Source organism: Ranitomeya imitator, chromosome 3, assembly GCF_032444005.1.
Source record: "Ranitomeya imitator isolate aRanImi1 chromosome 3, aRanImi1.pri, whole genome shotgun sequence".
Taxonomy (NCBI): domain Eukaryota; kingdom Metazoa; phylum Chordata; class Amphibia; order Anura; family Dendrobatidae; genus Ranitomeya; species Ranitomeya imitator.
Window position 1 is genome coordinate 471,511,311 of NC_091284.1, and position 24,501 is coordinate 471,535,811.

Sequence of the window (24,501 nt, forward strand, 5' to 3'; positions counted from 1 at the left end):
AACCAGATCTTTGAGAGTGTCTTCGCACTCAGGGCTCGATTTGCAATTTACTGAAATCACTTTAAATTTTTATTTTTTTTTTGCCTTAGGGTCTGTTTCCACGATCAGGAAACGCTGCGTGTCTGACGCTGCATAGAGCCGCAGCGTCAGACACGCAGCGTCCAGATGTTACAGCATAGTGGAGGGGATTTAATGAAATCCCGTCTCCACTATGCGTGGTAACACGCACGCGGCGGCCCTGCGACTCCGGACATGCTGCGCGTCTTTTCAGATCGCAGCATGTCCGTATATCTTGCGGCGACGCTGCGTCGCCGCAAGATATAGCACAGGGCCCTATGGTGGGGAGCGATGATGCCGGATGTGTGCTGTGAACACATCCGGCATCATCGCGTCCCAGAAAGGGGGCGGGGCTACCGCAGAGCGGCTAAGCCGCTCCGGCGATACCGCCGGCCATCCTGACCGTGGAAACATACCCTTATTGTATTTACATAGTTACATAGATTGAAAAAGACCTAGGTTGAACTTGATGGACCTTTCTCCACCAATTGTACATTTTATCAGTAATTTAACTAAAATCCATAATGTGGTGTATTGAGGAAATAATCCAGCCCTTTCTTAAAAGCTGTTATAGTCTGCTGTTACTACCTCTTGATGTGGTAGGGCTTTCTACAGTCTGAGTTCTCAGTCTGTGAAGAACCCTTCCCTACTTAACTTAATCGCCTTTCTTCATCCTGTAATGAGTGCCCCCTGGTCCTTAGTATGGTCTTTGGAAGGAATAAGTCATGTACAAGTCCTTTTTAGTGACCACACACATATTTACACATGTAAATGAGATCTCCTCTGAGGAATCTTTTTTCTAAGCTAAACAAGCCCAGCTTTTCTAACTGTTGCCTGCCTTTGAACTTACTACAATTTCTGAATATCTTTTTTTAAAATATGGAGCCCAAAACTGGATCCCGTATTCTAGATGAGGCCTTACCAGTGATTTTTAAAGCAGTAACAATATGTTGGGATCACAGTATTTTATCTTTTTAAACACCCTGAAATCTTATTTGCTTTTGTGACTGCTGCTTGACATTGAGTGTTGCTGCTCAGCTTACTTGTAAGGAGAATACTCAAGTCCTTCTCTTGTTCTGTAGTCCAGAGTATGCTCCCATTTAATATATATGCAGCAATAGAATAACTCCGTCCTAGGTGCATTACTTTACATTTATCAGCATTAAATCTCATTTGCCAAGCATTTGTCTAATCAGACATTTTATCTAGATCGTTTTGCAATATTTTAATGTCAGTCAGATATTAATATCCTACATGGTTTGGTGGCGTCAGCAAAGACTGACACTTTAGGCTACTTTCACACTAGCGTCGTACTCGGCCCGTCGCAGTGCGTCGGTCCGACGTATACTGTGGGAGCGCCACACAACGGGGGCAGCGGATGCATTTTTACAACGCATCCGCTGCCCCATTGTGAGGTGGGGGTGGAGTTCCGGCCGCGCATGTGAGGTCGGAAATGGCAGATATGATGCTCCAAAAAACATTGCAAGCAATGTTTTTTTTGTTCGGACAGTCCGCCACAACACGACGCAACCGTCGCACGACGGTTGCGACGTGTGGCAATGCGCTGCAATGCGTCGCTAATGTTAATCAATGGGGAAAAAATGCATCCTGCAGACAACTTTGCAGGATGCGTTTTTTCGCCAAAACGACGCATTGCAACGTATCCCAAACGACGCTAGTGTGAAAGTAGCCTACTTTACTCTCAATCCCATCCACAAGGTCATTAATAAAGAGGTTAAAAAGAATCGGTCTTAGTACAGATGCCTGCGGTCCCCACTGCTGACTATTTCCCATTTAGAGAACGTATCGTTTATGACAACTTTGTTTCCTGTCATTTAGCCAATTCCTTACCTATCTGCATATAGTTTCCCCCAGTCCCTGCTTCTGCAGCTTCAGAGTAAGGCAGTTATGTGGTACAGTATCAAATCCCCTTGCAAACTCCAGATAAATCACATCAGCCGCATTATCAACATCCAGATTTGCACTCACCTCTCCATAGAAACCCAACTTGTTGGTTAGACAAAATGTACCCAAAATGTGCCAAGTTGAAAACTCCTTCAGAAATCTTGTAGAAGGGGGTTACTGTAGTGAGTTGTGCTAAAAAAAAATGCAACATTTGGAGAAAGTTGCATTTTGGGACTGTCTAATACATCTGGCTAAGCAAGTGTCGAAGGAAAAAAAAAAGACTTAAGAGATGCAACTTAAAAACGCTGCAACACGTATAGAGTATGGGACAAATATTAGAGCCACTACTCAGAAAACTGGCCCTGGTTCACCATTGCTTTTTCTCCACAGTGTTTTAGAAACCATCTCTTTTCTTTTTGCATCCTTTTATCAACGCAATACCAACATTATTTTGTAGCTTTGTGTTTGTGTGTTTACTGGGTTTTTGTAATTCCGCATGCTCGAAGTATGACATTTTCTTTCTTTCCTGATGTTTTATTTCATAGCCTTTTATATAGGAAAAATGACTGAAAAAAGCTATGTCAAAACTGTATGACCGCGCAAAGGTCACAAACAAAATTTCTTAAAGGTACCATATTTAAGGTTTACTTAAATAAAAATGTTATGTTACTTGTCTTAAAGGGAATGTTTCATCAACAAATGACTTATTGATTGAATTCAAGTTTCACGCTAAACCTTTTTGAAAGAACTTTTGGTGATTCGCCTATTTTTTTTTATTTTTTTAAATATTCCATGTTACTATAATTAAAGCCTTCTAGTAGGTTGTTCTGTAACAATTGCATTTCATCAGTCATCTCATCATTGAAGGCAGCATTGTAATGAAAGGTAGCATCTCCGTTATATAGATGGCGGCAGACTACACAGGATGACCTCATTTACAGTAGGTGATAGACTCCGCTCATCCCCTTTACCCACTGGACAATGATCTTTGGACAGATTAAAGAGCATGTGTACTAAACTATCCCATAGAAGTCAATGATCATCACCAGCTTATTGCTTCTATGGCCCATGTAGCTGCCATAAAGCATATCTCTAAATGTTGTTCAGCAGCTCAAGAGAATAGCCACCTAATTTGTGAAAAATTATATATGTTTTAAAGGGTTTGCTCATGAAGGGCAAATAGAATGCCTGTTTTAGTTTTTATGCTAATTCATGTAACAAGTCTCTTTAAAGGTTGTAATGGATTGTCACTTTTAGGATTCCTGCTTCCAATAAGTATCACTAGAGTTGTAGCCCTCTTCCTTTCTGAAGGGACTATTTTGCATATTTAATTTGCCATTGGAGAATTGAATGACCTATAAGTCACCTTATGCCATCTTGGCACTCTCCACAAGGAGGGACTTTAACCCTTAGACCCGCATATTCAGGAGCTCACTGCTTCCCTCAATCCTGGCTCCCTGCTTGCCGGGGAACAATGTGCTGTCCACCTGAAAACTTGACAGTTTGGTCCAGTGATGTGGTTGTGCTCCTGCCCAAACTGTGCACTCTCCAGTTTTTCTTCTGCAGCATTGGAGATGCCACTAAAGCTAGCAGATCAAGTGCTCTAGCGATGCCAGACAGCTTTAGAGTTTTTATTTAAAAAAAAACAAAACTTGTAAGCACTGTGCATGCTGGTCCAAAACAAAACCTAAAAAACAATAACATTAAAAATCTCCCCATTCTAAAGAACTGACATAATTTTTAATGGCAAGCAGAGTGTGAAGCTCTTGTTTTTGCAATTTTTTTGTGTGATTTCAAGATTAATCCTTTGACGCCCCCCAAAAAATGGCTCATTTGTTCTTTGATCATGTTTGTGAATTAAATAATTTTAACTAAATGGATGATACTATGTATTTTACAACTCCAGGTTGTTTTGGAAGCCTACTGTTTTTTGTTTTATGTGCAATTCTTTGTATTTTCTACTTTGTATTGTGTTTTTTTTCTCACTTTGTGATATCTTTTTCATATTTACAGCTTGTCTGAAAATCAGTCATTATTAAGAATGCCACCTTGGCTCAACATCTGGCTTCTCTGCGCCATAGTAATGTCCATGGCTCTACACTTCCTTATACTGTACGTGAAGCCGATGCCGGTAAGTACAGAAATATCTTAGAAATGTTCAATTTATGGTAAAATTCTTGTACATCGTTGGAGATTTTTGTAAATTTAAGCCAATAGAAGCTACTTCTGGAACATTGCCTGTTTATTTGCAGTACGCCATTTTGCCTTTGGTATTATATTTAAAATGTTTGTTTTATATTTGAAGCTAATTTTTCAAGTAACTCCTCTGAGCTGCACTCAGTGGTTGGTAGTTATGAAGATCTCATTGCCGGTGATTCTGCTAGATGAAGGACTCAAATATATCTCTCGGCATCACTTGGATGGTAAGTGCTTCATATGGGTCTTAAAGCATAAGTCCTGGTATAAATTATATCTTTCTATTTACAGGTTTCCACGAATCCTTAGCTAAGTTAGGAGAATGTATGCTTGAACTCAATGAATACAGAAACTTGACAAAGTAGTGATTCTTCTTAACAATGCCTTGAAAGTGTACTCCTTATCAGTGACAAGTAGTTCACACATAAGAAAGATAATCGATATGTATATGAAGTGGTCTGCTTTGCGTACTGCAAGGGCCTTATTGAATCCAATAAAAAAAAAAAAATTGTTGGGACTTGAAGTCAGTCGACTGTGTCTACTCCAGAATCTTTCAGGACTTCTGAATCGAAACCTTGGGTGAAATTAACCTATGATCAAAGGGAATCTGTCACCTCATTTTAGCCCTATAAACTGCGGCCACCGGCATCAGGGGCTTATCTACAGCATTCTGTAATGCTGTAGATAAGCCCCTGATGTAACCTGAAAGATAAGAAAAACAAGTTAGATTATGCTCACCCAGGGGCAGTCTTGGTGCGGTCCGGTCCGATGGCCGTCGCAGTCCGGGTCCAGTGCCTCCCATCTTCATGCGATGACGTCCTCTTCTTTGCTTCCTGTCACGGCTCCTGCGCAGGCGTACTTTATCTGACCTGTTGAGTAAAGTACTGCAGTGCGCAGGCGCTGGGCCTCTCTGACCTTTCCCGGCGCTTGCGCACTGCAGTACTTTGCTCTGCCCTTAACAGGGCAGATAAAGTACGCCTGCGCATGAGCCGCAACAGGAAGTAAAGAGGATGTCATCGTATGAAGATGGGAGGCACTGGACCTGGACTTTGACGCCCATCGGACCGGACCGCAGCGGGACCGCCCCTGGGTGAGTATAATCCAACTTGTTTTTCTTATCTTTCAGGTTACATTGGGGGCTTATCTACAGCATTACAGAATGCTGTAGATAAGCCCCTGATGGCAGTGGCCGCAGTTTATAGGCGAAAAATGGGGTGACAGACTCCCTTTAAGATCATTGCACTGTTGGAAGGTGCAATAATGCCCAAACTTCAGCTTTCTTACATAGGCCATGATGATTTTCTCTAGGTCTTCTTGATACTTGATTTCAATCCATTTGCTTTTGGGTCAGTAGGGGTTTATGTTTTGGACTTTGGACACTGAGACATTCAGCATACAATGTTTTTCTGCTCCATCTCTGCTGCGACCGTGAGCCAAGTGTCAGTGCCCTGTGCTCCCATCCTTTTTTGCATGAGAGGGTCATAGCACAGCTGCGGAGGAGATGGAGAAAGTAATTTCTCCATCTCCATTACCGGCGTACGAAGGAATCGCACTGCACTCGTGTGATATCGAAGACTTATATGTGTTCGTGCGATCTGAATCACGGATGCAAACGCAGCATGCTGCAATTGTTTTCGAATGCCGATTCGACATGAGAAAATAATCACAGATATAAGCTGCCCCATAGGTTAACGTTTGACTGAGTGCAATCTGATTTTTTTTTTTTTTTTTTTTAATCGGAGAGCACTCGTCCGATTTACATCACAAGTGAGAACAAGCCCTCACTGTGCAAATTGAAACATCAGTTCCTGCTACTACTAAATCTTGCTGCAGGTCTTTTGCAGTCAATCTAGGTTTTTTTTTACCAACTGCTGAGGATTCTAGTAGCACCTAGTGATTCTACTTCCTCTTCCTGCCACGTCCAGGTAGTGAAGCCAGCAGAACTGAGCATATATGACAAAATTTTAATTTTCAAATTGCATGTAAATTCCTGGGAAATTCAATTCACAGCAAAGTTATTCCCTGCAAATTGAATGTCCCTTATTATGCAGTGGGGTCACTTTTAGATGTGAAAGAATAATTAACCCATTATCTACCAATGTCCTTTTTTTGGGACTCTTAATCTTTAGCTTCTGGCAACTAAGATTTTATAATTTTTATTATTAGGTCCAATTTTTTGTGTTGTGTTTGTAAAATGAATGTTTTCAAAATAGGAAATCATGTCATTGTCATGTTTAAATGAATATTGGAACTCCCTTTTCGGAAAAATCCGTACTTGTAAAAAAATTTATTTGGCAAGTAATGGGTTAATTTAAAATGTAAAATAGCAAACAAAACAAGCTTAAACTCCTATCACCAATTACCTGTCTGGCCCCCTGCATGTTCATTCTAGGGCTAGACTTCTAGCCATAACCAGGTCTCCGTGGCCAATGCATATAATACATCGTACCATCATGGACATGGATCCCGGAGTTACAGTCGGAAGTCCGAGTTTAGAGTGGACAGGTCAGAGCTATGACAGGCGAAAGACCTGTGCAACTCAACCCAGCGTCCAGTCCACTTCTTTCTGGCTCCACATCTCCCAGCCTGTTCAATCTAAGAAGGGACTTCCGGCTGAGACCAGAGCTCAGAGGTCATGGCGTGTCACACGTCCTTGGCATCACTGCACGTGACATGTAGTTATCTGCAACGCCTGGTTGCAAGCAGAAATCCTAGCGTAGAGTGAACAGGCTGGTGGGGAAAAAAGAGACTGCGCTGAGGATTGTATGGCGCATGGTGAGCAGTAAGTTAAGTACCGTATTGTGTTTTTTTTTTTGTTGTTTTTTCTAACTTTTGCCAGGCAACTACGGTTTTGCAAAATTCCGACTAGCCAGACTGAATTTTGCTGAATCTGCATGGAACGAATTTACAAAGATCTGCATGGTCAAAAATGCAGATTTTTTGGTATATTTGAGTAGAATTCAATTCCACTCAAACTCGTTCATTTCTAGAAGCCAATGTTCTTTTATCTTTGATCTTTAGAACTATGCTTCCAACTGTAATTCTAGGAGCTTTTTGCGTCACTGCAATCTTTTCTTTTAAATTATTTTCTTGATTGTTTTACGCAATGGTCTCTCTAAAAAAAATTTTTTTTACTGTATTTGAAAACCCAAGAATATTAGTGGACTGAAGACTGGTGCCCTTAAAAGTGATCTAGGATTACTCAGTAACACAGCTAGAAGCTGGAGTCTGTTTATACATTACTTTTGTGCAGCAGGTCATAATGGCCAATGGTTGTTTAGGACTTAGCTGAGTGCAAAGTAGTAAAGATGCTTGTTATGATGGGGTTAAATCTGAGACTGCAGTAGTCAGTAAAATAAGTTTGTTTGTTTTTTTTTGTTTTTCTTTTATACAGAATTTGGAGAACCCACTTGTCATATTAGTTGTGTTCAGGTATTTTAAACTGTTCTTGTTTTATTGGTTTATTGCAAACCGCAAAAAGTTAGTAAATTTTGCTATTAAACCTTATTTACAATTAGGATTGCATAATTTTGATTGTGGTTGTAAAATATAGCAACTACTACACTTAAAAGTTTAATATTTGAAGGAGACATCAAGGTTATTTTCACCTGCATATGCAATGCTGCTTTTCTGCAGGTATGGCTAGATAGATGTGTGCTGGTTGGCAGCATCAGTCCTTACTGCTACCTTTTGGGGTGGATTTTCATTAACAGGTGGCGCTATATAGCTCTAATCTCTTAGGCTATGTTCACACATAGCGTCCTGTCCCTGCGGGTTCTCCCGCAGCGGATTTGATAAATCTGCAGGGCAAACCCGCTGCGGTTAGCCCTGCAGATTTATCTCAGTTTGTCCTGCGGGTTCCGCTGTGGGATTTTACCCCTACTATTGATGCTGCATATGCAGCATATTGCAGCATCAATAGTAATGTTAAAAATAATAAAATCATGATATACTCACCCTCTGACGTCCCGATCTCCTCGGCGCTGCAGGCGGCGGTCCGGTTCCAAAGATGCTGTGCGAGAAGGACCTTCGTGACGTCACGGTCATGTGACTGACGTCACCGCAGGTCCTGGTCGCATAGCAAACCTGAGACCGGACGGCCGCATTCAGCGCTGAGACTTCAGAGGTGAGTATATCATGATTTTTTATTTTAATTTTTTTTTTTTTACTCAAATATGGTTCCCGGGGCCTGGAGGAGAGTCTCCTCTCCTCCACCCCGGGTACCACCCGCACATTATCCGCTTACTTCCTGCATGGTGTGCACAGCCCCATGCGGGAAGTAAGCGGATCAATGCATTTCTATGGGTGCAGAATCGCTGCGATTCTGCACAAAGAAGTGACATGCTGCGGGTTGTAAACCGCTGCGTTCCCTCGCGGTTTTTCCCGCAGCATGTGCACAGCGGTTTGCGGTTTCCATAGGGTTTACATGTTACTGTAAATGCTATGGAAACTGCTGCGGTCCCGCAGCTGCAAAATCGCCGCGGTTCCGCGGTAAAAACCGCAATGTGTGAACATGGCCTTAATCTCTGAAGGAGCAATTTGCATATTTAATTTCACAGAGGAGTATCGCACGGCGAATAAGCCTCCTTACAGTGGCATGCCAGGCCTGTATGTCACTCTCCACAAAGGAGAAGCCTTACCCCTTAGACCTCTGTCCATAGCCTCTCACCTATTCAAATCAGATCTCATACTTTGCACTGACGAGAGTCAATACCCCAAAGCACCATGTCTGCAAATTGAGATTCTGATTTGGCTTTTATACCGAAGTGTCGTTAAGGGGTCGATAGTGACTTGTAGGATTGCTGCTTCCAACAGGTGGCATGTCGGGGCGTGTGCCGCACCAGCATCTACCTACCACCCACCAGGTAATCCCATTCTCCTCACCTACCTCTCCCACAATCTTGCTGTGACCGAACTCCTCTTTACCCAGTACCTTCCCACAGCTCATTGGTCTTGTGCCCGGACACCCCTTTCAGGAAAACTTATATTTAATACTCATTTGAGACTTATACTTACCCTTGCTGTTCCTGGTTAGTGTGCTTTGGCCCCTGAGTTTATATTATATCATACCTTCTTTTGTGGGATACCATAATATACTTTGATATGAAGTGGCATATATACAATGGCATAATATAATATTGCACATACACCTACCTACATATATGTATATGGTATATACCTTACCCAGTGTTCTCTGGTTTTTTACTTTTATACATTTTACTGTGTCTAATTATGTTAACTGTTTTTTATTAATTGTGCGGGCACCCTTCTGTTGTGGTGTTACCACTTACCAATTCTTGTCCCAATAAAGGTATTTTATCTTTATATAACTGGCCCTATTTTCTTCCCTGACCACATGTTCGGCTTCCTTCTTTTGGCCCTCACAATCTCTCTGAATGGTCTGCCATTCGTCCTCTTTGCAGATGTATATCCCCTACTATTTATGAAATGTTATATACCACACTGCGGTAGTGTATATATATCCACTGCTATGTCCAGCACGTGTTTTAAACTGCTGCAGAGTTCTAGTCCTCTTCCTCTCTGAAGAGGCAATTTACTCATTAACATGTTAAGCAGCAATGAAAGGGGCCCTTAGACAAAGGCTTCTTTGGCCGAAACGCGCGTCGGGGAGGGCGCACTTGCTGTATTTCCCAGGCCACCCTACCAGGTAACAAATACTCGATGATATACTATAAACACTTTAAGTTGACCTACAGAAGTGGTGTTTTTAACTATTTGTGTTAGGCCATTTGGGAGAGTGCATTGATGATGGTTTTTATAGTGATTATAACCATAGTTGACCTAATGATGTACACTGTTATATCATGTGCACTCTGATGCCTGTATGTGCATGACTTATCCTGCCCCCCATGCTCTTGTACCTTGGATATGTTTAATAAAAATGTATTTTTGTACTTTAATACTATAGGATAATTCATTGTGTGTTTTTGTTTCTTGTTGTTTTTCTAAGGATAGTGATTTATCCCACAACGGTCCAGAGTAGTTCCAGGTTTTTCTATATTGATAATAATTCACATATTACTTATTTTTGACACATAGTTACATGAGCAATAGTGCTTTTTTCCATGAAGCTTTTATAGCAATGAAAGGGAGCAGTTATTCTCACTTTTACCTATAGGTGTCAGTAAAGTCATTGTAACTTTGAAAACAGGACTGTCCCATTGCATTACTCATAAATAAAGTTGAGGGAATTTGTTCAGGTCCCTGCTTATTTGGCAAGCTATAGCACTTACTGAATAAGCTGCAGAGGGAACCCGCCTTCCTGGATCGCGCTGGCTGATCTGTTCAGCTCCGCAGCTGCATGTTTCGCTGCTGTGTGACAGTCATGACACATGCATGGAGACCCCAACAAACAGGCTCTCCATGCATGTGTTGTGACTGTCACACAGCCGCGACACATGCAGCTGCGGAGCCGAACAGCTGATCAGCCAGATCAATCCAGGAAGCCGGGTTCCCTCTGCAGCTTATTTAGTAAGCGCTATAGCTTGCCGAATAAGAGGGAATCCGAGCAAATTTGCTGAACTCTATTCATAAATACACACAGTGGATATCTTCTTTCTACTCCATAATGACTCCAGCTTAGTACATAAACCTGCACACATAGTAAAGAAATGCATTTGTTATTTAATTTGTTTGTTGTTTGTTGTTTAGTCCCAAAAAATATGAATATAATCTAACCTGAGGTATGCGGAGACTTTTTGTCAGCTCATCGGTGTCACACATCAATGGTACTGGGAGGGGTCTAGATATCCACTCATCATTAGTGACCTAGGTGTCATTTATAGGGCCCACAGCTTCCCAATGCCCAGTATGATGGGCTCACAGCTCCCCTATGTACACAAGTACCCCCATGTACAGCTTCCCTATGCACAGTGTGATAGGCCCACAGCGCCCCTATGCACACGAGTACCCCCATGTACAGCTCCCCTATGCACGGTATGATGGGTCCATAGTTCCCCTCCCCTATGCATGAGTACTCCCATGTACATCTCCCCTATACACAGTATGATGGTCCCAAAGGTCGCTTATGCACAGTAGAATGGGCCCACAGCTTCTCTAGGCACAGTATGATGGCCCCACGAGTTCCCCCCCCCCCCCCATGTACAGCTCCCCTATGCATAGTATGATGGACCCACAGCTCCCCCTATGCACAGTATGATTGGCTCACAGTTCCCCCAATGCATTGTGATGGGCTCACAGTTCCCCTATACAGAATGTGATGCTCTCCCACACACAACATCCTATGCTGGCCCCCAGTAGCCCCTCCACTTGTAAGAGTGATGGTCGCCCCAGCTGGGCCCCTCTGAGTGAGTCGACCCCCAACCCCCCCTCCCTCCCCCGGTAGCTACGCTGCTGGTTCCACTTCTAAATCTATTAATTCCTCTTCAATGATCCATATCTAAAACTGACAGTTGGAATCATGGCCCCTTTATGTTAGGAGGAGGGGGGTGTTAGCATTAGTAATAGTGATGAGAGAATATACTCGTTACTCAGCATGCTCGGGTTGCCTCCCGAGTATTTTTTAGTGCTCAGAGATTTAGTTTTCTTTGCTGCAGCTGAATGATTTACCGTACATCTGTTAGCCAGCATAAGTACATGTGGGGGTTGCCTGGTTGCTAGGGAATCCCCACATGTACTTAAGCTGGCTAACAGATGTAAATCATTCAGCTGCGGCAAGAAAAACTAAAACTCCGAGCACTAAAAAATACTCGGAGGACCCCCAAGCATGCTCGAGAAATCTCGAGTAACGAGTATATTCGCTCATCACTAATTTACAAATTTTGTAAAGAGAAACGATTGTATTCTTGTACTTCTTGCCATATTGAATGACATGTACTACAGGAAAATATTGTAAGATTTGATTATTATTGCATTTTGAAACATGTTGTTTAGTTGCAAGAGCGCTTGTAAAGTCATACATTGAGGCTTGTGGTCAGAGCACTGTGTTACGGACTGTGTAATACTGAAGAAGTCCCCGCTCGTTGTGGGAGTGGGGACAGGTGAAAGGAATTGCTATTTTTTATTATTTTAAATATGTATGTGAAGAGTGCCGGGATGGAGGACGTTATTACAGAACGACAGGCACAACGTTCACATCAGATGCCAGCCTCTGGTAAGCTGGTGGCTTATATAAATAATGTGGGGCATTGAGCCAGTGGCTCTCTGCTCTACAGCACATTTCAAATCAGTGTGCATTTGCTGAAAAAGGTGTTGGCGGGCTCCCTTCATCCACAGTTGTAGTCACGCCCTCTGCGATCTTGATCTTTACATCCCGGTGAACAACCAACTATTCTCGTGCTTCCTTGTCACTAATATTACAGTAGTAAAACACAATGCAGAATGAGTGACGTCATGTCACAGGACCTACAGGTTATTTATCCTACCCAAGGTCATTAAGTCAAACTAAAGTTGAATTAATCTGTTTGCATTTCACGGTTTGCATATGGTTTGTACACAATGCGGATGCCGCTGCTGCTTTTTATAATGCCACAATAGCTGTAGCTCTGGAATCGGTTGCCCCTCTCACACATACTAAAGCTCGCAAAATCAACAGACAGCCCTGGCACACCAGCCTGACCAAAGAACTGAGACTGGCTTACCAGGGCGGCTGAGTGGAGATGGAAAAGATCCCACTCCAACGAGCGCTTCATCACATTCAAACAGTCCCTCACTACTTTCAAGGCCACACTCGTTGCAGCAAAACAATCCTGCTTCTCATCTCTCATATCCTCCCTGTCTCACAACCCTAAACAGTTATTCAACACTTTCAATTCTCTCCTCTGTCCCCCAGCACCCCCTCCCTCTCCACTCATCTCGGCCAAAGACTTTACCTCATTTTTCAAGCAGAAGATTGATAACATCAGAGACAGTTTTGGTCGACAACCTCCAGAGCCCTTCCTCCTAACTGCTCAGAACTCCTCTTCCAAAACCAACTTCTCCACCATTACAGACGATTGACTCTCACTGTAATCTCAGGATCACATCTCTCCACCTGTGCACTTGACCTGATCCCATCCCACTTTATCCCAAACCTCACCAGAGTCTTCATCCCAACCCTAACCCATCTCTTCAAGCTATCACTAACAACTGGTGTTTTCCCCCCAAGCTTTAAACATGCCTCAATCACAGCTATCCTCAAAAAGCCCTCTCTTGACCCATCCTCTGTATCTAGCGATCGCCCCATATCACTTCTTCCCTTTGCCTCAAAACTACTGGAACAACATGTCCATCTTGAACTGTCCTCCCACATCCCTTCCCTCTTCGCCCGCTTTCAATCTGGCTTCCGGCCGCATCACTCCGCTGAAACTGCCCTAACTAAAGTCACCAATGACCTATTAACTGCCAAAGCCAAGCGACACTACTCTGTCCTCCTCCTCCTCCTAGACCTGTCCTCTGCCTTTGACACAGTGGACCATTCCTTACTATTACAGCCCCTCTCATCTCTTTAGATCACTGACTTGTCCCTATCTTGGATTTTGTCATACCTAACAGACCGGACATTCAGCATCTACCACCCGCACACCACCTCCACCCTATCTGTTGGAGTCCTGCAAGGTTCAGTCCTAGGACCTCTGCTCTTCTATATTTTTGGCCTCGGACAGCTCATGGAGTCCCATGGCTTTCAGTATCATCTCTATGCTGATGACACACAGATCTGCATCTCTGGACCAGAACTCACCACCCTACTAACGAGAATCCCACAATGTCTGCTATATCATCCTTCTTCTCCGCTAGATTTCTAAAACTTAATATGGACTAAACAGAATTCATCATCTTTCCCCCATTTCCCCATCTCACTTGACTCCCCCCAACAGACCTATCAATTAAAGTAAATGGCTGCTCATTCTCCCCAGTCCCACAAAGCTCGCTGCCTCAGGGTAATCCTTGATACTGATCTCTTCTTGAAACCACATATCCAAGCCCTTTCCACTTCCTGCTGCCTTCAACTCAAAAATATTTCCCAGATCCATACAACCCTAAACCAAGAATCTGCAAAAACCCTAGTCCATGCCCTCATCATCTCCCGCCTTGACTATTGTAACCTCCTGCTCTGTGGCCTCCGCTCTTAACACTCTCGCACCCCTCCAATCTATTCTAAACTCAGCTGCCCGACTAATCCACGACCAGCTCTACCCTCACCTACTGTATTCTCACCCATCCCTTGTAGATTGTGAGCCCTCATGGGAAGGGTCCTCTCTCCTTTTGTACCAGTCATGATTTGTATTGATTAAGATTATTGTACTTGTTTTTAATATGTATACCCCTCCTCACATGTAAAGCTCCATGGAGTAAATGACGCTATAATAATAATAATAAAGTTACAGCTTGGAGTTTTTTAGCGTTAAACTCCGATGGAAAACTGGGTGACCTTTTCATATGCTAAGAAGCAGCGTCACCTTCCAACATGACAAAAAAGCACTAGGAAAAATGCAAAAAAGATAACAAAATGCAGTAAGATTATTGGTTGGAACTTGCTTGAGCATCTTTCAGGTCTTTCAAGACTTGCATTACTGTTCACACTTTTGCACTAATGCAGAGACCAGGAGTGTGGCTATATTTATAACACTCCAGCCAAATATTAACATTACTTCTAGCGATCTCAGTGAGCAGATGCTGTTTTACACAGTTCCTCTTTGACATATCTATTAATTCATCCTTTCAAGCTCCATTTTTAGTGTTGCCACAGCACTCTTACAATTCCACATAATATAAGCTGAGTAAATCCGTAACATCTGGCTACATTGAACTTCTCAGTTATGCTGACAATGTATGTAACCATGCCATTGTAGGACTGAATAAAAAACTTATTTTGCTTATTAAAGGGATGTCCACCTTTTGGAGGCTTTATTTTTTTTTTTTTTACGTGTTTGCTTTTGAGCCTAAAAATAATTTTTGCAATCATCTTTCATTAACCCCCTAAACGCTTCAAAATGTACTTTTATGTCTTGGATCGTGTCAGTGTGTTTGGCAGACAACACTAAAGGCAGAGTCAAGCTATATTACATAGCTTGCATCTGCTTTTGACTTTATATTTCTCTTATGTCACTTTATTTTTTAACCCTAAATACATCCATTTTGTTAAAAATATTTGTTTTCCTATCGCCACGACAGCACCCCTACGGGAGAGAGGGGATCCGCCCACCTTCCGGACAGGAACCTACAGAATTTAAAGGGGCGGTCCCCCTCACCACTCCAGTTTGGGTTCCTGTCCGGACGGCGGGAACCTGCAGCAGCAGTCTTACCCGGGCCTCCATGCCTCCGCGCGGTATCTTCTAGGAACGGCGGAATCGGGGGCTCGGAAGCAGCGTCGGGGGTGTCCTGCTTGCAGACCCCCCCTCATCTGGCCATAAGGAGCGCGTCCCAGGAGTCGGGCAGTGCTGTCCTGGTCCGCGGTGAAGCGCGGTGTGCAGCGTCCACACCGGCGCTGGTGAACCCGGAAGTAGTTGATACGCTTCCGGGGTAAGCCGGGGGAGGAGCGCTGCAGCGCTGTATAAGAGCGACGCTGATGGTAGGAGGCGCACAACCATGTCCTCAGTAGGGGACGCCGAGCACCCTCATGGAGAGGGAACGGAACAGCGCAGTAAGAATGGTAGTCGCTCAGGGAGTAGCAGCAGCAGCGTGGTACGGGGGCAGCAGCGTGCAAGTGCCTCAGCGTCACATTTGGATCCTACTCCTCCAGAACCGGTATTCACGGAATCAGCCTTATGGTGAGTGTTAAATCAGACACCTGGTGCTGATATGGTCTGTTGTTTGTGCTTTGTTTTAGGGGAAAAAGACCACTAAATCTAAGCACAAGCAATGTGCTCTATGCATGACTCCAATGCCTGACAGTTACACCAAAAGGCTGTGTCAGGCTTGCATATCTCAGACCTTAGAAGAGGAAGCTCCCCTTCGGTCATCAGACCTTAGAGCGGTCATCAGGGAGGAAATAAGCTATTCCCTTAGAGGCAGCCGCCAGGAAAGGTCGGGCAGGGACATATCGCCAGGATCTAGTCTGTCCCTGCAAGAAGGGGAATGTTCCAGATCTTCATCCCCATCCTCCTCAGATGAAGAGGGAAGGCCTTGTTTCTCGGTAGACAACATGGACATGTTAGTTAAAGGAGTCCGAGCTACCATGGGTGTTGCAGAGAGCAAAGAACCAAGGTCCGCACAGGACATAATGTTTGCGGGCTTGTGCCAGAGGAGTCGTAAGGCTTTTCCAGTGGTGGATACGGTCAAGACTCTTATAAAGAGAGAATGGGATAAGCAAGACAAAGGTTTCCTTCCGTCATCAGCCAAAAGAAGGTATCACTTTGAGGACAATGAGCTGGCGGAGTGGATGAAAGTCCCGAAAGTGGATGCAGCGGTGGCGTCAACATCTAAAGCCGGTACTTTGCCGCTGGAGGACGTGGGCCTTTTGAAAGACCCGTCAGATAGGAAGGCGGACATGTTTTTGAGAAAAACATGGGAGTCAACTGCCGGGGCGTTCAAACCTGCTATCTCTAGCACATGTACAGCTAGATCCGTCATGGTGTGGATATCCCAACTGGAAGAACAGCTGAAGTCCAAGGTGCCCAGAGACAAGATGCTGAATTCCCTTTCGCAAATACGTGAAGGGGTGGCGTATTTAGCGGACGCATCAGTGGATTCATTAAAATTGGCGGCAAGATCAGCAGGTCTCTCAAATGCTGCTCGCCGTGCCTTATGGCTTAAGACCTGGAAAGGGGATGCCCAGGCAAAAGCTAAACTGTGTACAATACCGTGTAGGGGTGAGTACCTGTTTGGCCCGGTATTGGATGATATCCTGGCTAAGGCTGAGGATAGGAAGAAAGGTTTTCCTAAAGCTTTCAATCCTACCTTTAGGAATACCTTCAGGAGACGCTTCCAATACAGAAGACCCTACCAAAACCGAGACTGGGAACCATCAGACCCGAAAAAGAAAGGTTCAGACATTAATGCTTCAACATCTTCCTCAAGAAGAAGAAGGAATTATCGTTAATAATGATCTTCCAGTAGGGGGCAGATTAAATTACTTCTATGCTCAGTGGGCCAAAATAACTTCGAGCAATTGGGTTCTGGGTATAATTAATTCAGGGTTAAAATTAGAGTTCCGGGAAAGACATTCTGAATTTTATATCTTGACTGCCCCTGATTCCTTAGACCACCAAAAGGCCCTTGAAAAAGAGGTCCAAATGTTAAGACGGAAGAAAGTCATAGTGGAGGTTCCAAAACATCAGCAGGGGAAAGGGTTCTATTCCCCTTTATTTTTAATCTCCAAGCCAGATGGATCCTTTCGAACCATCATAAACTTACGGAGATTGAACAAACATCTAGAGTATCATGCCTTTAAGATGGAATCTATTAAAACGGCAACTAAACTTCTCTTTCCCAGATGTTATATGACAGTCCTGGATTTAAAAGATGCGTATTACCATCTGCCCATTCACCAGGATCATCAACAATTCCTCAGAATGGCGGTGCGCTTAAACGACCAGGTCAGACACTTTCAGTTTGCTGCAATGCCCTTTGGTCTATCTATGGCACCGAGGGTGTTTACTAAAGTCATGGCAGAAGTAATGGCCTATGTCAGAGAACAGGATACGTTAATTATACCCTACTTGGATGACTTCCTGGTAGTGGGAAATTCTTTTTGCCAGTGTAGTACTCGCCTAAATCATGTAATATCTTCCTTACAGGACTTGGGTTGGATAGTCAATATGGAAAAGTCAAGACTCGAACCATCAACGACTCAGACTTTCCTAGGTATTCTGCTGGATTCGGAAGTGCAACAGTGTTTCCTTCCGGAAGAGAAAAAGCAGAGGATTGTGCACAAAGTCAGTACGGTAACAAAAAAGCCAGATCTGACTTTAAGGGACGCTATGTCCCTTCTGGGATCCCTGACGTCCTGCATACCAGCCGTCCAGTGGGCTCAATTCCACACTCGAGTGTTGCAGGCCCAAGTCTTGGATACAGAAAGGAGTCTTCAAGGGCAATTAAGCGGAAGACTCAGGCTGTCCACCGCCACTCTACACAGTCTGAGATGGTGGCTGAACAGAAGACATTTAGGAAAAGGAGTACGCTGGAGTATAGTACCAGACAACACGGTCACAACCGATGCCAGTCCTATAGGTTGGGGAGCTCACATAGGAGATGTCTGGACTCAAGGGCAATGGTCTCTCTTAGAGGCTCAAGAGTCCTCAAACTGGAAGGAGCTCACGGCAGTAAAGAAAGCCTTACTCAGGTTGCTTCCATCTCTGCAGGATTCACATGTAAGAATCCAGACAGACAACACAACAGTAGTGGCGTATGTCAACCATCAAGGGGGTACAAGGTCAAGATCCCTAATGAACACCGCCACAGACATACTAGAAATAGCCGAAGCCCACTTTCGCTCTCTATCAGCTGTGCACATTCGGGGAGAGCTCAACACAGAGGCAGATTACCTCAGCCGTCATTCTCTACGTCAGGGAGAATGGGTTCTAGATCGACGGGTGTTCAGACAAATAGTGGACCTGTGGGGATTGCCAGTAATCGATCTATTCGCAACGAGAGAGAACAGGCAGACCAGGAAGTTCGCTTCTCTTCGGGTGGCGGACAAGCCCTGTATAATAGACTCCCTTCAAATACACTGGAATTTTCCTCTAGCTTACGCGTTCCCTCCAATGTGTCTGATCCCGTTAGTCCTCAGGAAGATCAGGGAGGACAGGGCGAGAGTGATCCTGATTGCCCCCTTTTGGCCCAGGAGGGCATGGTTCTCGTTACTCAGGGCAATGTCTGTGTCCGAACCCTGGGTACTGCCGACCAGCCCGGAGCTTCTTTCTCAGGGGCCGTTCAGTTACCCCAATGTGGAATCCCTGCATCTGACGGCGTAGAATTTGAGAGGGAGTTATTGAGGAGAAGAGGGTTTTCAGAGGCTCTCATATCTACCCTTTTAAATAGTCGGAAAGAAGTCACCACTAAGATCTATGCTAAAACTTGGAAAAAGTTCCTTGCCTTCTACCAAAATCCCTTTTCTGGCAAGGTTCCAATTCCGGCTATTCTGGAGTTTTTACAGAAAGGCCGAGAATTGGGCTTGGCGGTAAATACCCTTAGAGTCCAAGTATCAGCTTTGGGAGCGTTATATAACAGTGATGTGGCGGGAAATAGATGGGTTTCCCGATTTATCAGGGCCACTGAACGTAGTAAACCAGTGTATATTCCTAGATTACCACCATGGGATCTAAATTTGGTTTTAGACGCCTTAACAGAAGCCCCCTTTGAGCCAATAGATTCTGTCTCCATTAAAAATTTAACTTTAAAAACAGCCTTCCTAGTAGCCCTGACCTCTGCTAGGAGAGTGAGTGACTTACAAGCTTTGTCGATAGACCCTCCTTAATGGTCTTTCAGGACAGGGTAGTGTTAAAACCTGATCCAGCATACCTACCAAAAGTAGCTTCCAAATTTCATAGAAGTCAAGAAATAATTTTACCATCTTTCTATAACAATCCGAATTCAGCTGACGAGCAGAAATATCACATGTTAGATGTCAGAAGAACTCTATTAGAGTACCTACACAAAACAGAACCATGGAGGCAGAGTAGGGCTCTGTTTGTTTCCTTTCAGAATCCAAGGAAAGGGGCAAGTGTAACTAAAGCGTCTATCGCCAGATGGATAAGAGATGCCATATATCTTGCTTATACTGCTAGAGGCCAGACACCACCAGATGGCATCAGGGCCCACTCCACTCGAGCCATGGCCTCATCCTGGGCGGAAAGAGCGGACGTCTCCATAGACGTAATATGTAAGGCGGCAACTTGGTCATCTCCTTCCACCTTTTATAGACATTATCGTCTTGATTTATCTTCAGAGGCCAATTTAGTTTTTGGCCGTACAGTACTTAGTGCTGTAGTCCCTCCCAGGTGATTGATCTTTGAAAATCTCTCGTAGGGGTGCTGTTGTGGCGATAGGAAAACCGGTTTTTACGTACCGGTAATAGGATTTTACGGAGCCACGACACCACCCGCACATTCCCCCCCGTAGTATTCACTGGTTTCTGCACCCTTTGGGGAAAGTGTGCTTGTTAAAAAATCACTCTTTAGTAGGTGATGGTATTTAGTAATGTTTAAGTATATATGTTTATGTACTAACTCAATGGCGGTGTCCCTTATACTCTGAAACACAAACTGGAGTGGTGAGGGGGACCGCCCCTTTAAATTCTGTAGGTTCCTGTCCGGAAGGTGGGCGGATCCCCTCTCTCCCGTAGGGGTGCTGTCGTGGCTCCGTAAAATCCTATTACCGGTACGTAAAAACCGGTATTTCCCTCAAAGGTGGACAACCCCTTTAAGATGGACAGTCTGATCTCCGATTATTCTCTCAGATACTTAGAAAGCTTTAGTTGTCTTCGTTGTGCTGAAGATTTTATTTATGTATACTAATGAAATAAAGGGGCTTCAGTTGTGACTGGTCAGAAAGACTAGTGTTGCTATTTTGTGAAGTCTGGACTTCACATTCTGTGTGCACAGATATAACACAGCAAACTAAACTTCATGATTATTTTTGTTTTTGTGGCTGTTTTTTTCCTGCCACATCTTCGGGTATGTGCAGATGATCGGTAAATGCTGCAGGTTGAACGCTGCATTCTTGTGCAACCCCCAGTGTCCAGATGTTACAGCATAGTGTCCAGAGACACCTGCGGCTTACCTGCGGAGACCGACATGAGGCTCCTCTCTCCTGACTGCAGAGAGTCCATTTATCTTGCGGAGACACGGATAAATATATTGGACACTGTAAATCCGCACCGTTCAGTGAACACATGCGGAATCACCTGCGTACAATAAACCGCTTTGGACGCAGCGGACATGCTATGCGTCCAAAGCACTACCACTTAAGAATCGTGTGCACTCGCCTTCCAACCCAAGAACCATAACTTTTTTGTTGTTGTTGTTCTGACAACATAGCTATGTGAGCTGTTTTTTGCAAGATAAGTTTGTTCTCAATTACCACATTTTACCACAGAATGTACTGGAAAACAGGACAAAATCAAATTGCAGTCAAATGGCAAAAAAAACGCAATTCTGCCATTGTTTATTAGGTTACGGTGTTTGTTTATTTTGCTGTAAAAATGACCTGACAAAATTATTCTCCAAGTCAATATGATTGAAAGGGGTGGTCAGAAGGCAAAGCATTTTTTTCTTGGGTGAATTTTGCCCCATGCAAAATAAAACCAATGGAAAAAAAATTACAGATTTGGTATCGCCTCTTTCAGAAACTCCCGATCTATCAAAATATGAACTAGTTAGGCTGGTTTCACATTTGCGTTGGGCAGAGCTGCAGAGGGCTGCGTACTTCCTCCATTAAGCCCCGCCCACTGCCGCACCTCTTCCATTCAGCTCCACTTACGTCTGCATGCGTCCTGCGTACCTATCTTTAACATTGGGTATGTAGGCCACGCGGATGCGTCCGCATGCGGTCGGCACAGCGTCAAAACTACGCATGCGGACTCATCTGCATACACCCGCATGTCCTGCGTGCCCAATGGTAAAGATAGGTATGCAGGTTGGCGATACCAAATCTGTAATTTTTTTTCCATTGGTTTTATTTTGAATGGGACAAAATTCACCCAGAAAAAAATGCTTTGCCTTCTGACTTTCCGATTGGTAAACAGCGTAACATGAAGAAAAATCAAAATACCAGAATTAGTTTTTTGGGGGTCGCAGCAACATTGCTATAGAATGCATTAACAGGTAATCAAAACATCTACTTCAAAATGGTATCGATAAAAATGTCAGCTCGGTGGGCAAAAAATAAGCTCTTTTCCAGCACCAGATACTGAAAATTGGAGACGCTACGGGTCTCAGAAAATTACATTTTTTTTTTCTTTTTAACAATTATTGGATTTTTTTCCACCGCTTAAATAATAATAATAATAATTTTTATTTATATAGCGCCAACATATTCCGCAGCACTTTACAATTTAGCGGGGACATGTACAGACAATAAATTCAGTACAAGTTAAGACAATTTAAACAGTGACATTAGGGGTGAGGTCCCTGCTCGCAAGCTTACAATCTATAAGGAAATGGGGGGACACAATAGGTGAAAAGTGCTTGTTATTTTAGGTCTGGCAATTATAATAAATAGGGATTTTCATATAATGCTGCATGATCCGATCATCAGCCCGTGTGTTTAAGTGCAATAGTCAAGTATCAAGTGCAGTTATCGTGTGCATGGAGGGTGTGGAGACAGATGAATAGTAGGGTGCAGATTCACACGCAGATAATATTTGGAAGGAGGGAACAGGACAAAGTTAGTTTACTGAGTAGTTGATGTGGTAGGCTTGTTTGAAGAGATGGGTTTTTAAAGCGCGCTTGAATAGGTCGAGGCTAGGTATCAGTCTGATCGTGTGGGGAAGTGCATTCCAGAGAGCTGGCACAGCACGAGAGAAGTCTTGGAGACGGAGGTGCGAGGTTCGGATTACGGGGGATGTTAGTCTTAAATTATTTGTAGAACGGAGGGCACGTGTAGGGCGATAAATGGAGATGAGAGAGGAGATATAGGGCGGTGCAGAACTGTGGAGAGCTTTGTGGGTGAGAGAGATGAGTTTATACTGGACCCTGTAGCGAATGGGTAGCCAGTGTAATGACTGGCAAAAGATGGAGGCATCGGTGAAGCGGCTGGACAGAAATATGACCCTGGCTGCCGCATTCAAGATGGATTGGAGAGGAGAAAGTTTGGAAAGAGGGAGACCGATCAGAAGAGTTGCAGTAGTCCAGATAAGAATGAATAAGAGCGACAGTAAGAGTCTTAGCAGTTTCAAAGGTGAGAAAAGGTCGGATTCTGGAGATGTTTTTTTTTTTTTCAAAATCTGTTTATTGAATTTTCCAATATAATCATCATACAATTGGTAATGACATGAAAAATTAAGTCATAAACTCAACCCAAACCCTCCCCCTCCCAAGAACCCCCATCTCTGCATGCGCATAACCAACAAAGCAATTCACGGCTGGAGATGTTTTTAAGATGCCAGTGACGGGAGCGAGTGATCGGACATAGGGAGTAAAGGAAAGTTCGGGGTTGAATATGACCCCAAGACAGCGGGCATGCTGCTTGGGAGTTATGGTTGACCCCTCCAGGGTAATTTCGATGTTTGGTAGAGTGAGGTTAGTAAAAGGGAGAAACACAAGAAGTTCAGTTTTGTAGAGATTTAGTTTCAGATAGAAGGAGGACATGATGTTAGAGACAGCAGACAGACAATCCTTGGTATTTTGAATTAGGGTAGGGGTGATGTCAGGGGAAGAAGTGTATAATTGGGTGTTGTCAGCATAGAGATGGTACTGGAACCCAAATCTGCTGATTTTGTCCAATAGGGGCAGTGTATAGAGAGAAAAGGAGGGGGCCCAGGACTGAGCCCTGCGGAACCCCGATAGTAAGGGGACGAGGAGAGGAAGCGGAGCCGGCAAAAGATACAGTGAAGGAGCGGTCACAGAGGTAGGAGGAGAACCAGGAGAGGGCTGTGTCCTTGAGGCCTATGGAGCGGAGCATAGTGAGAAGGAGCTGGTGATCCACAGTATCAAATGCGGCAGATAGATCCAGGAGAATCAGCAGAGAGAAAAAAAAAAGAATCTATACATGTTTGGTATCTACAAACTCGTAATGACCTGGAGAATCATACTAGCAGGTCAGTTTGTGTGGCACCTCAGGAGTTTAGGTAACACAGTGGTATTGCCTTCCTCTTGGGGAGGGTGATGCCATGCCTGGAGACGAGGAGGATCCCTTTGACAGGTAACCTGTACATGCAGCATGTTCTGACTCCAGGCCAGAAGGAGGAGCTCTGAACCTGGTTTTCAGGGGGGCTTCCCTAGAGATTCTATATATACACTAGATGGTTGCCCGATTCTAACGCATCAGGTATTCTAGAATATGCATGTCCACGTAGTATATTGCCAAGCCACGTAGTATATTGCCCAGCCACGTAGTATGTTGCCCAGCCATGTAGTATGTTGCCCAGCCACGTAGTATGTTGCCCAGCCACGTAGTATATTGCCCAGCCACGTAGTATATTGCACAGCGACGGAGTATACAGCACAGAGCTATGTAGTATATTGTCCAGCCACGTAGTGTATTGCACAGCCTCTGTGGTTGTTGATGCCGGCTTGCTGTGAGCACCACCCGCGTTCAGAATCGCCGGATCTATAAAAAAAAAAAGGATTAGGCTGATCGCTAAATGGCGTAGCGAGAAAAAAATTATAAATGCCAGAAATACGTTTTTTTTATCACCGCGACATTGCATTAAAATGCAATAACGGGCGATCAAAAGAACGTATCTGCACAAAAGTGGTATCAATTAAAAACGTCAGCTCGGCA

The 24,501-nt window shown here is 44.0% G+C and overlaps 1 protein-coding gene across 1 annotated transcript in view; it reads left to right on the plus strand.

Annotated features, from left to right (window-relative positions):
- LOC138670279 (sarcoplasmic/endoplasmic reticulum calcium ATPase 3) overlaps window positions 1-24,501 on the plus strand; it is a 319,975-nt gene that overhangs the window by 273,990 nt on the left and 21,484 nt on the right. The window contains exons 19-20 of the mRNA XM_069757474.1: window positions 3,976-4,093; window positions 4,268-4,385. Of these exons, the coding sequence (XP_069613575.1) occupies window positions 3,976-4,093; window positions 4,268-4,385 (236 nt within the window). The remainder of the gene's footprint in view (window positions 1-3,975; window positions 4,094-4,267; window positions 4,386-24,501) is intronic.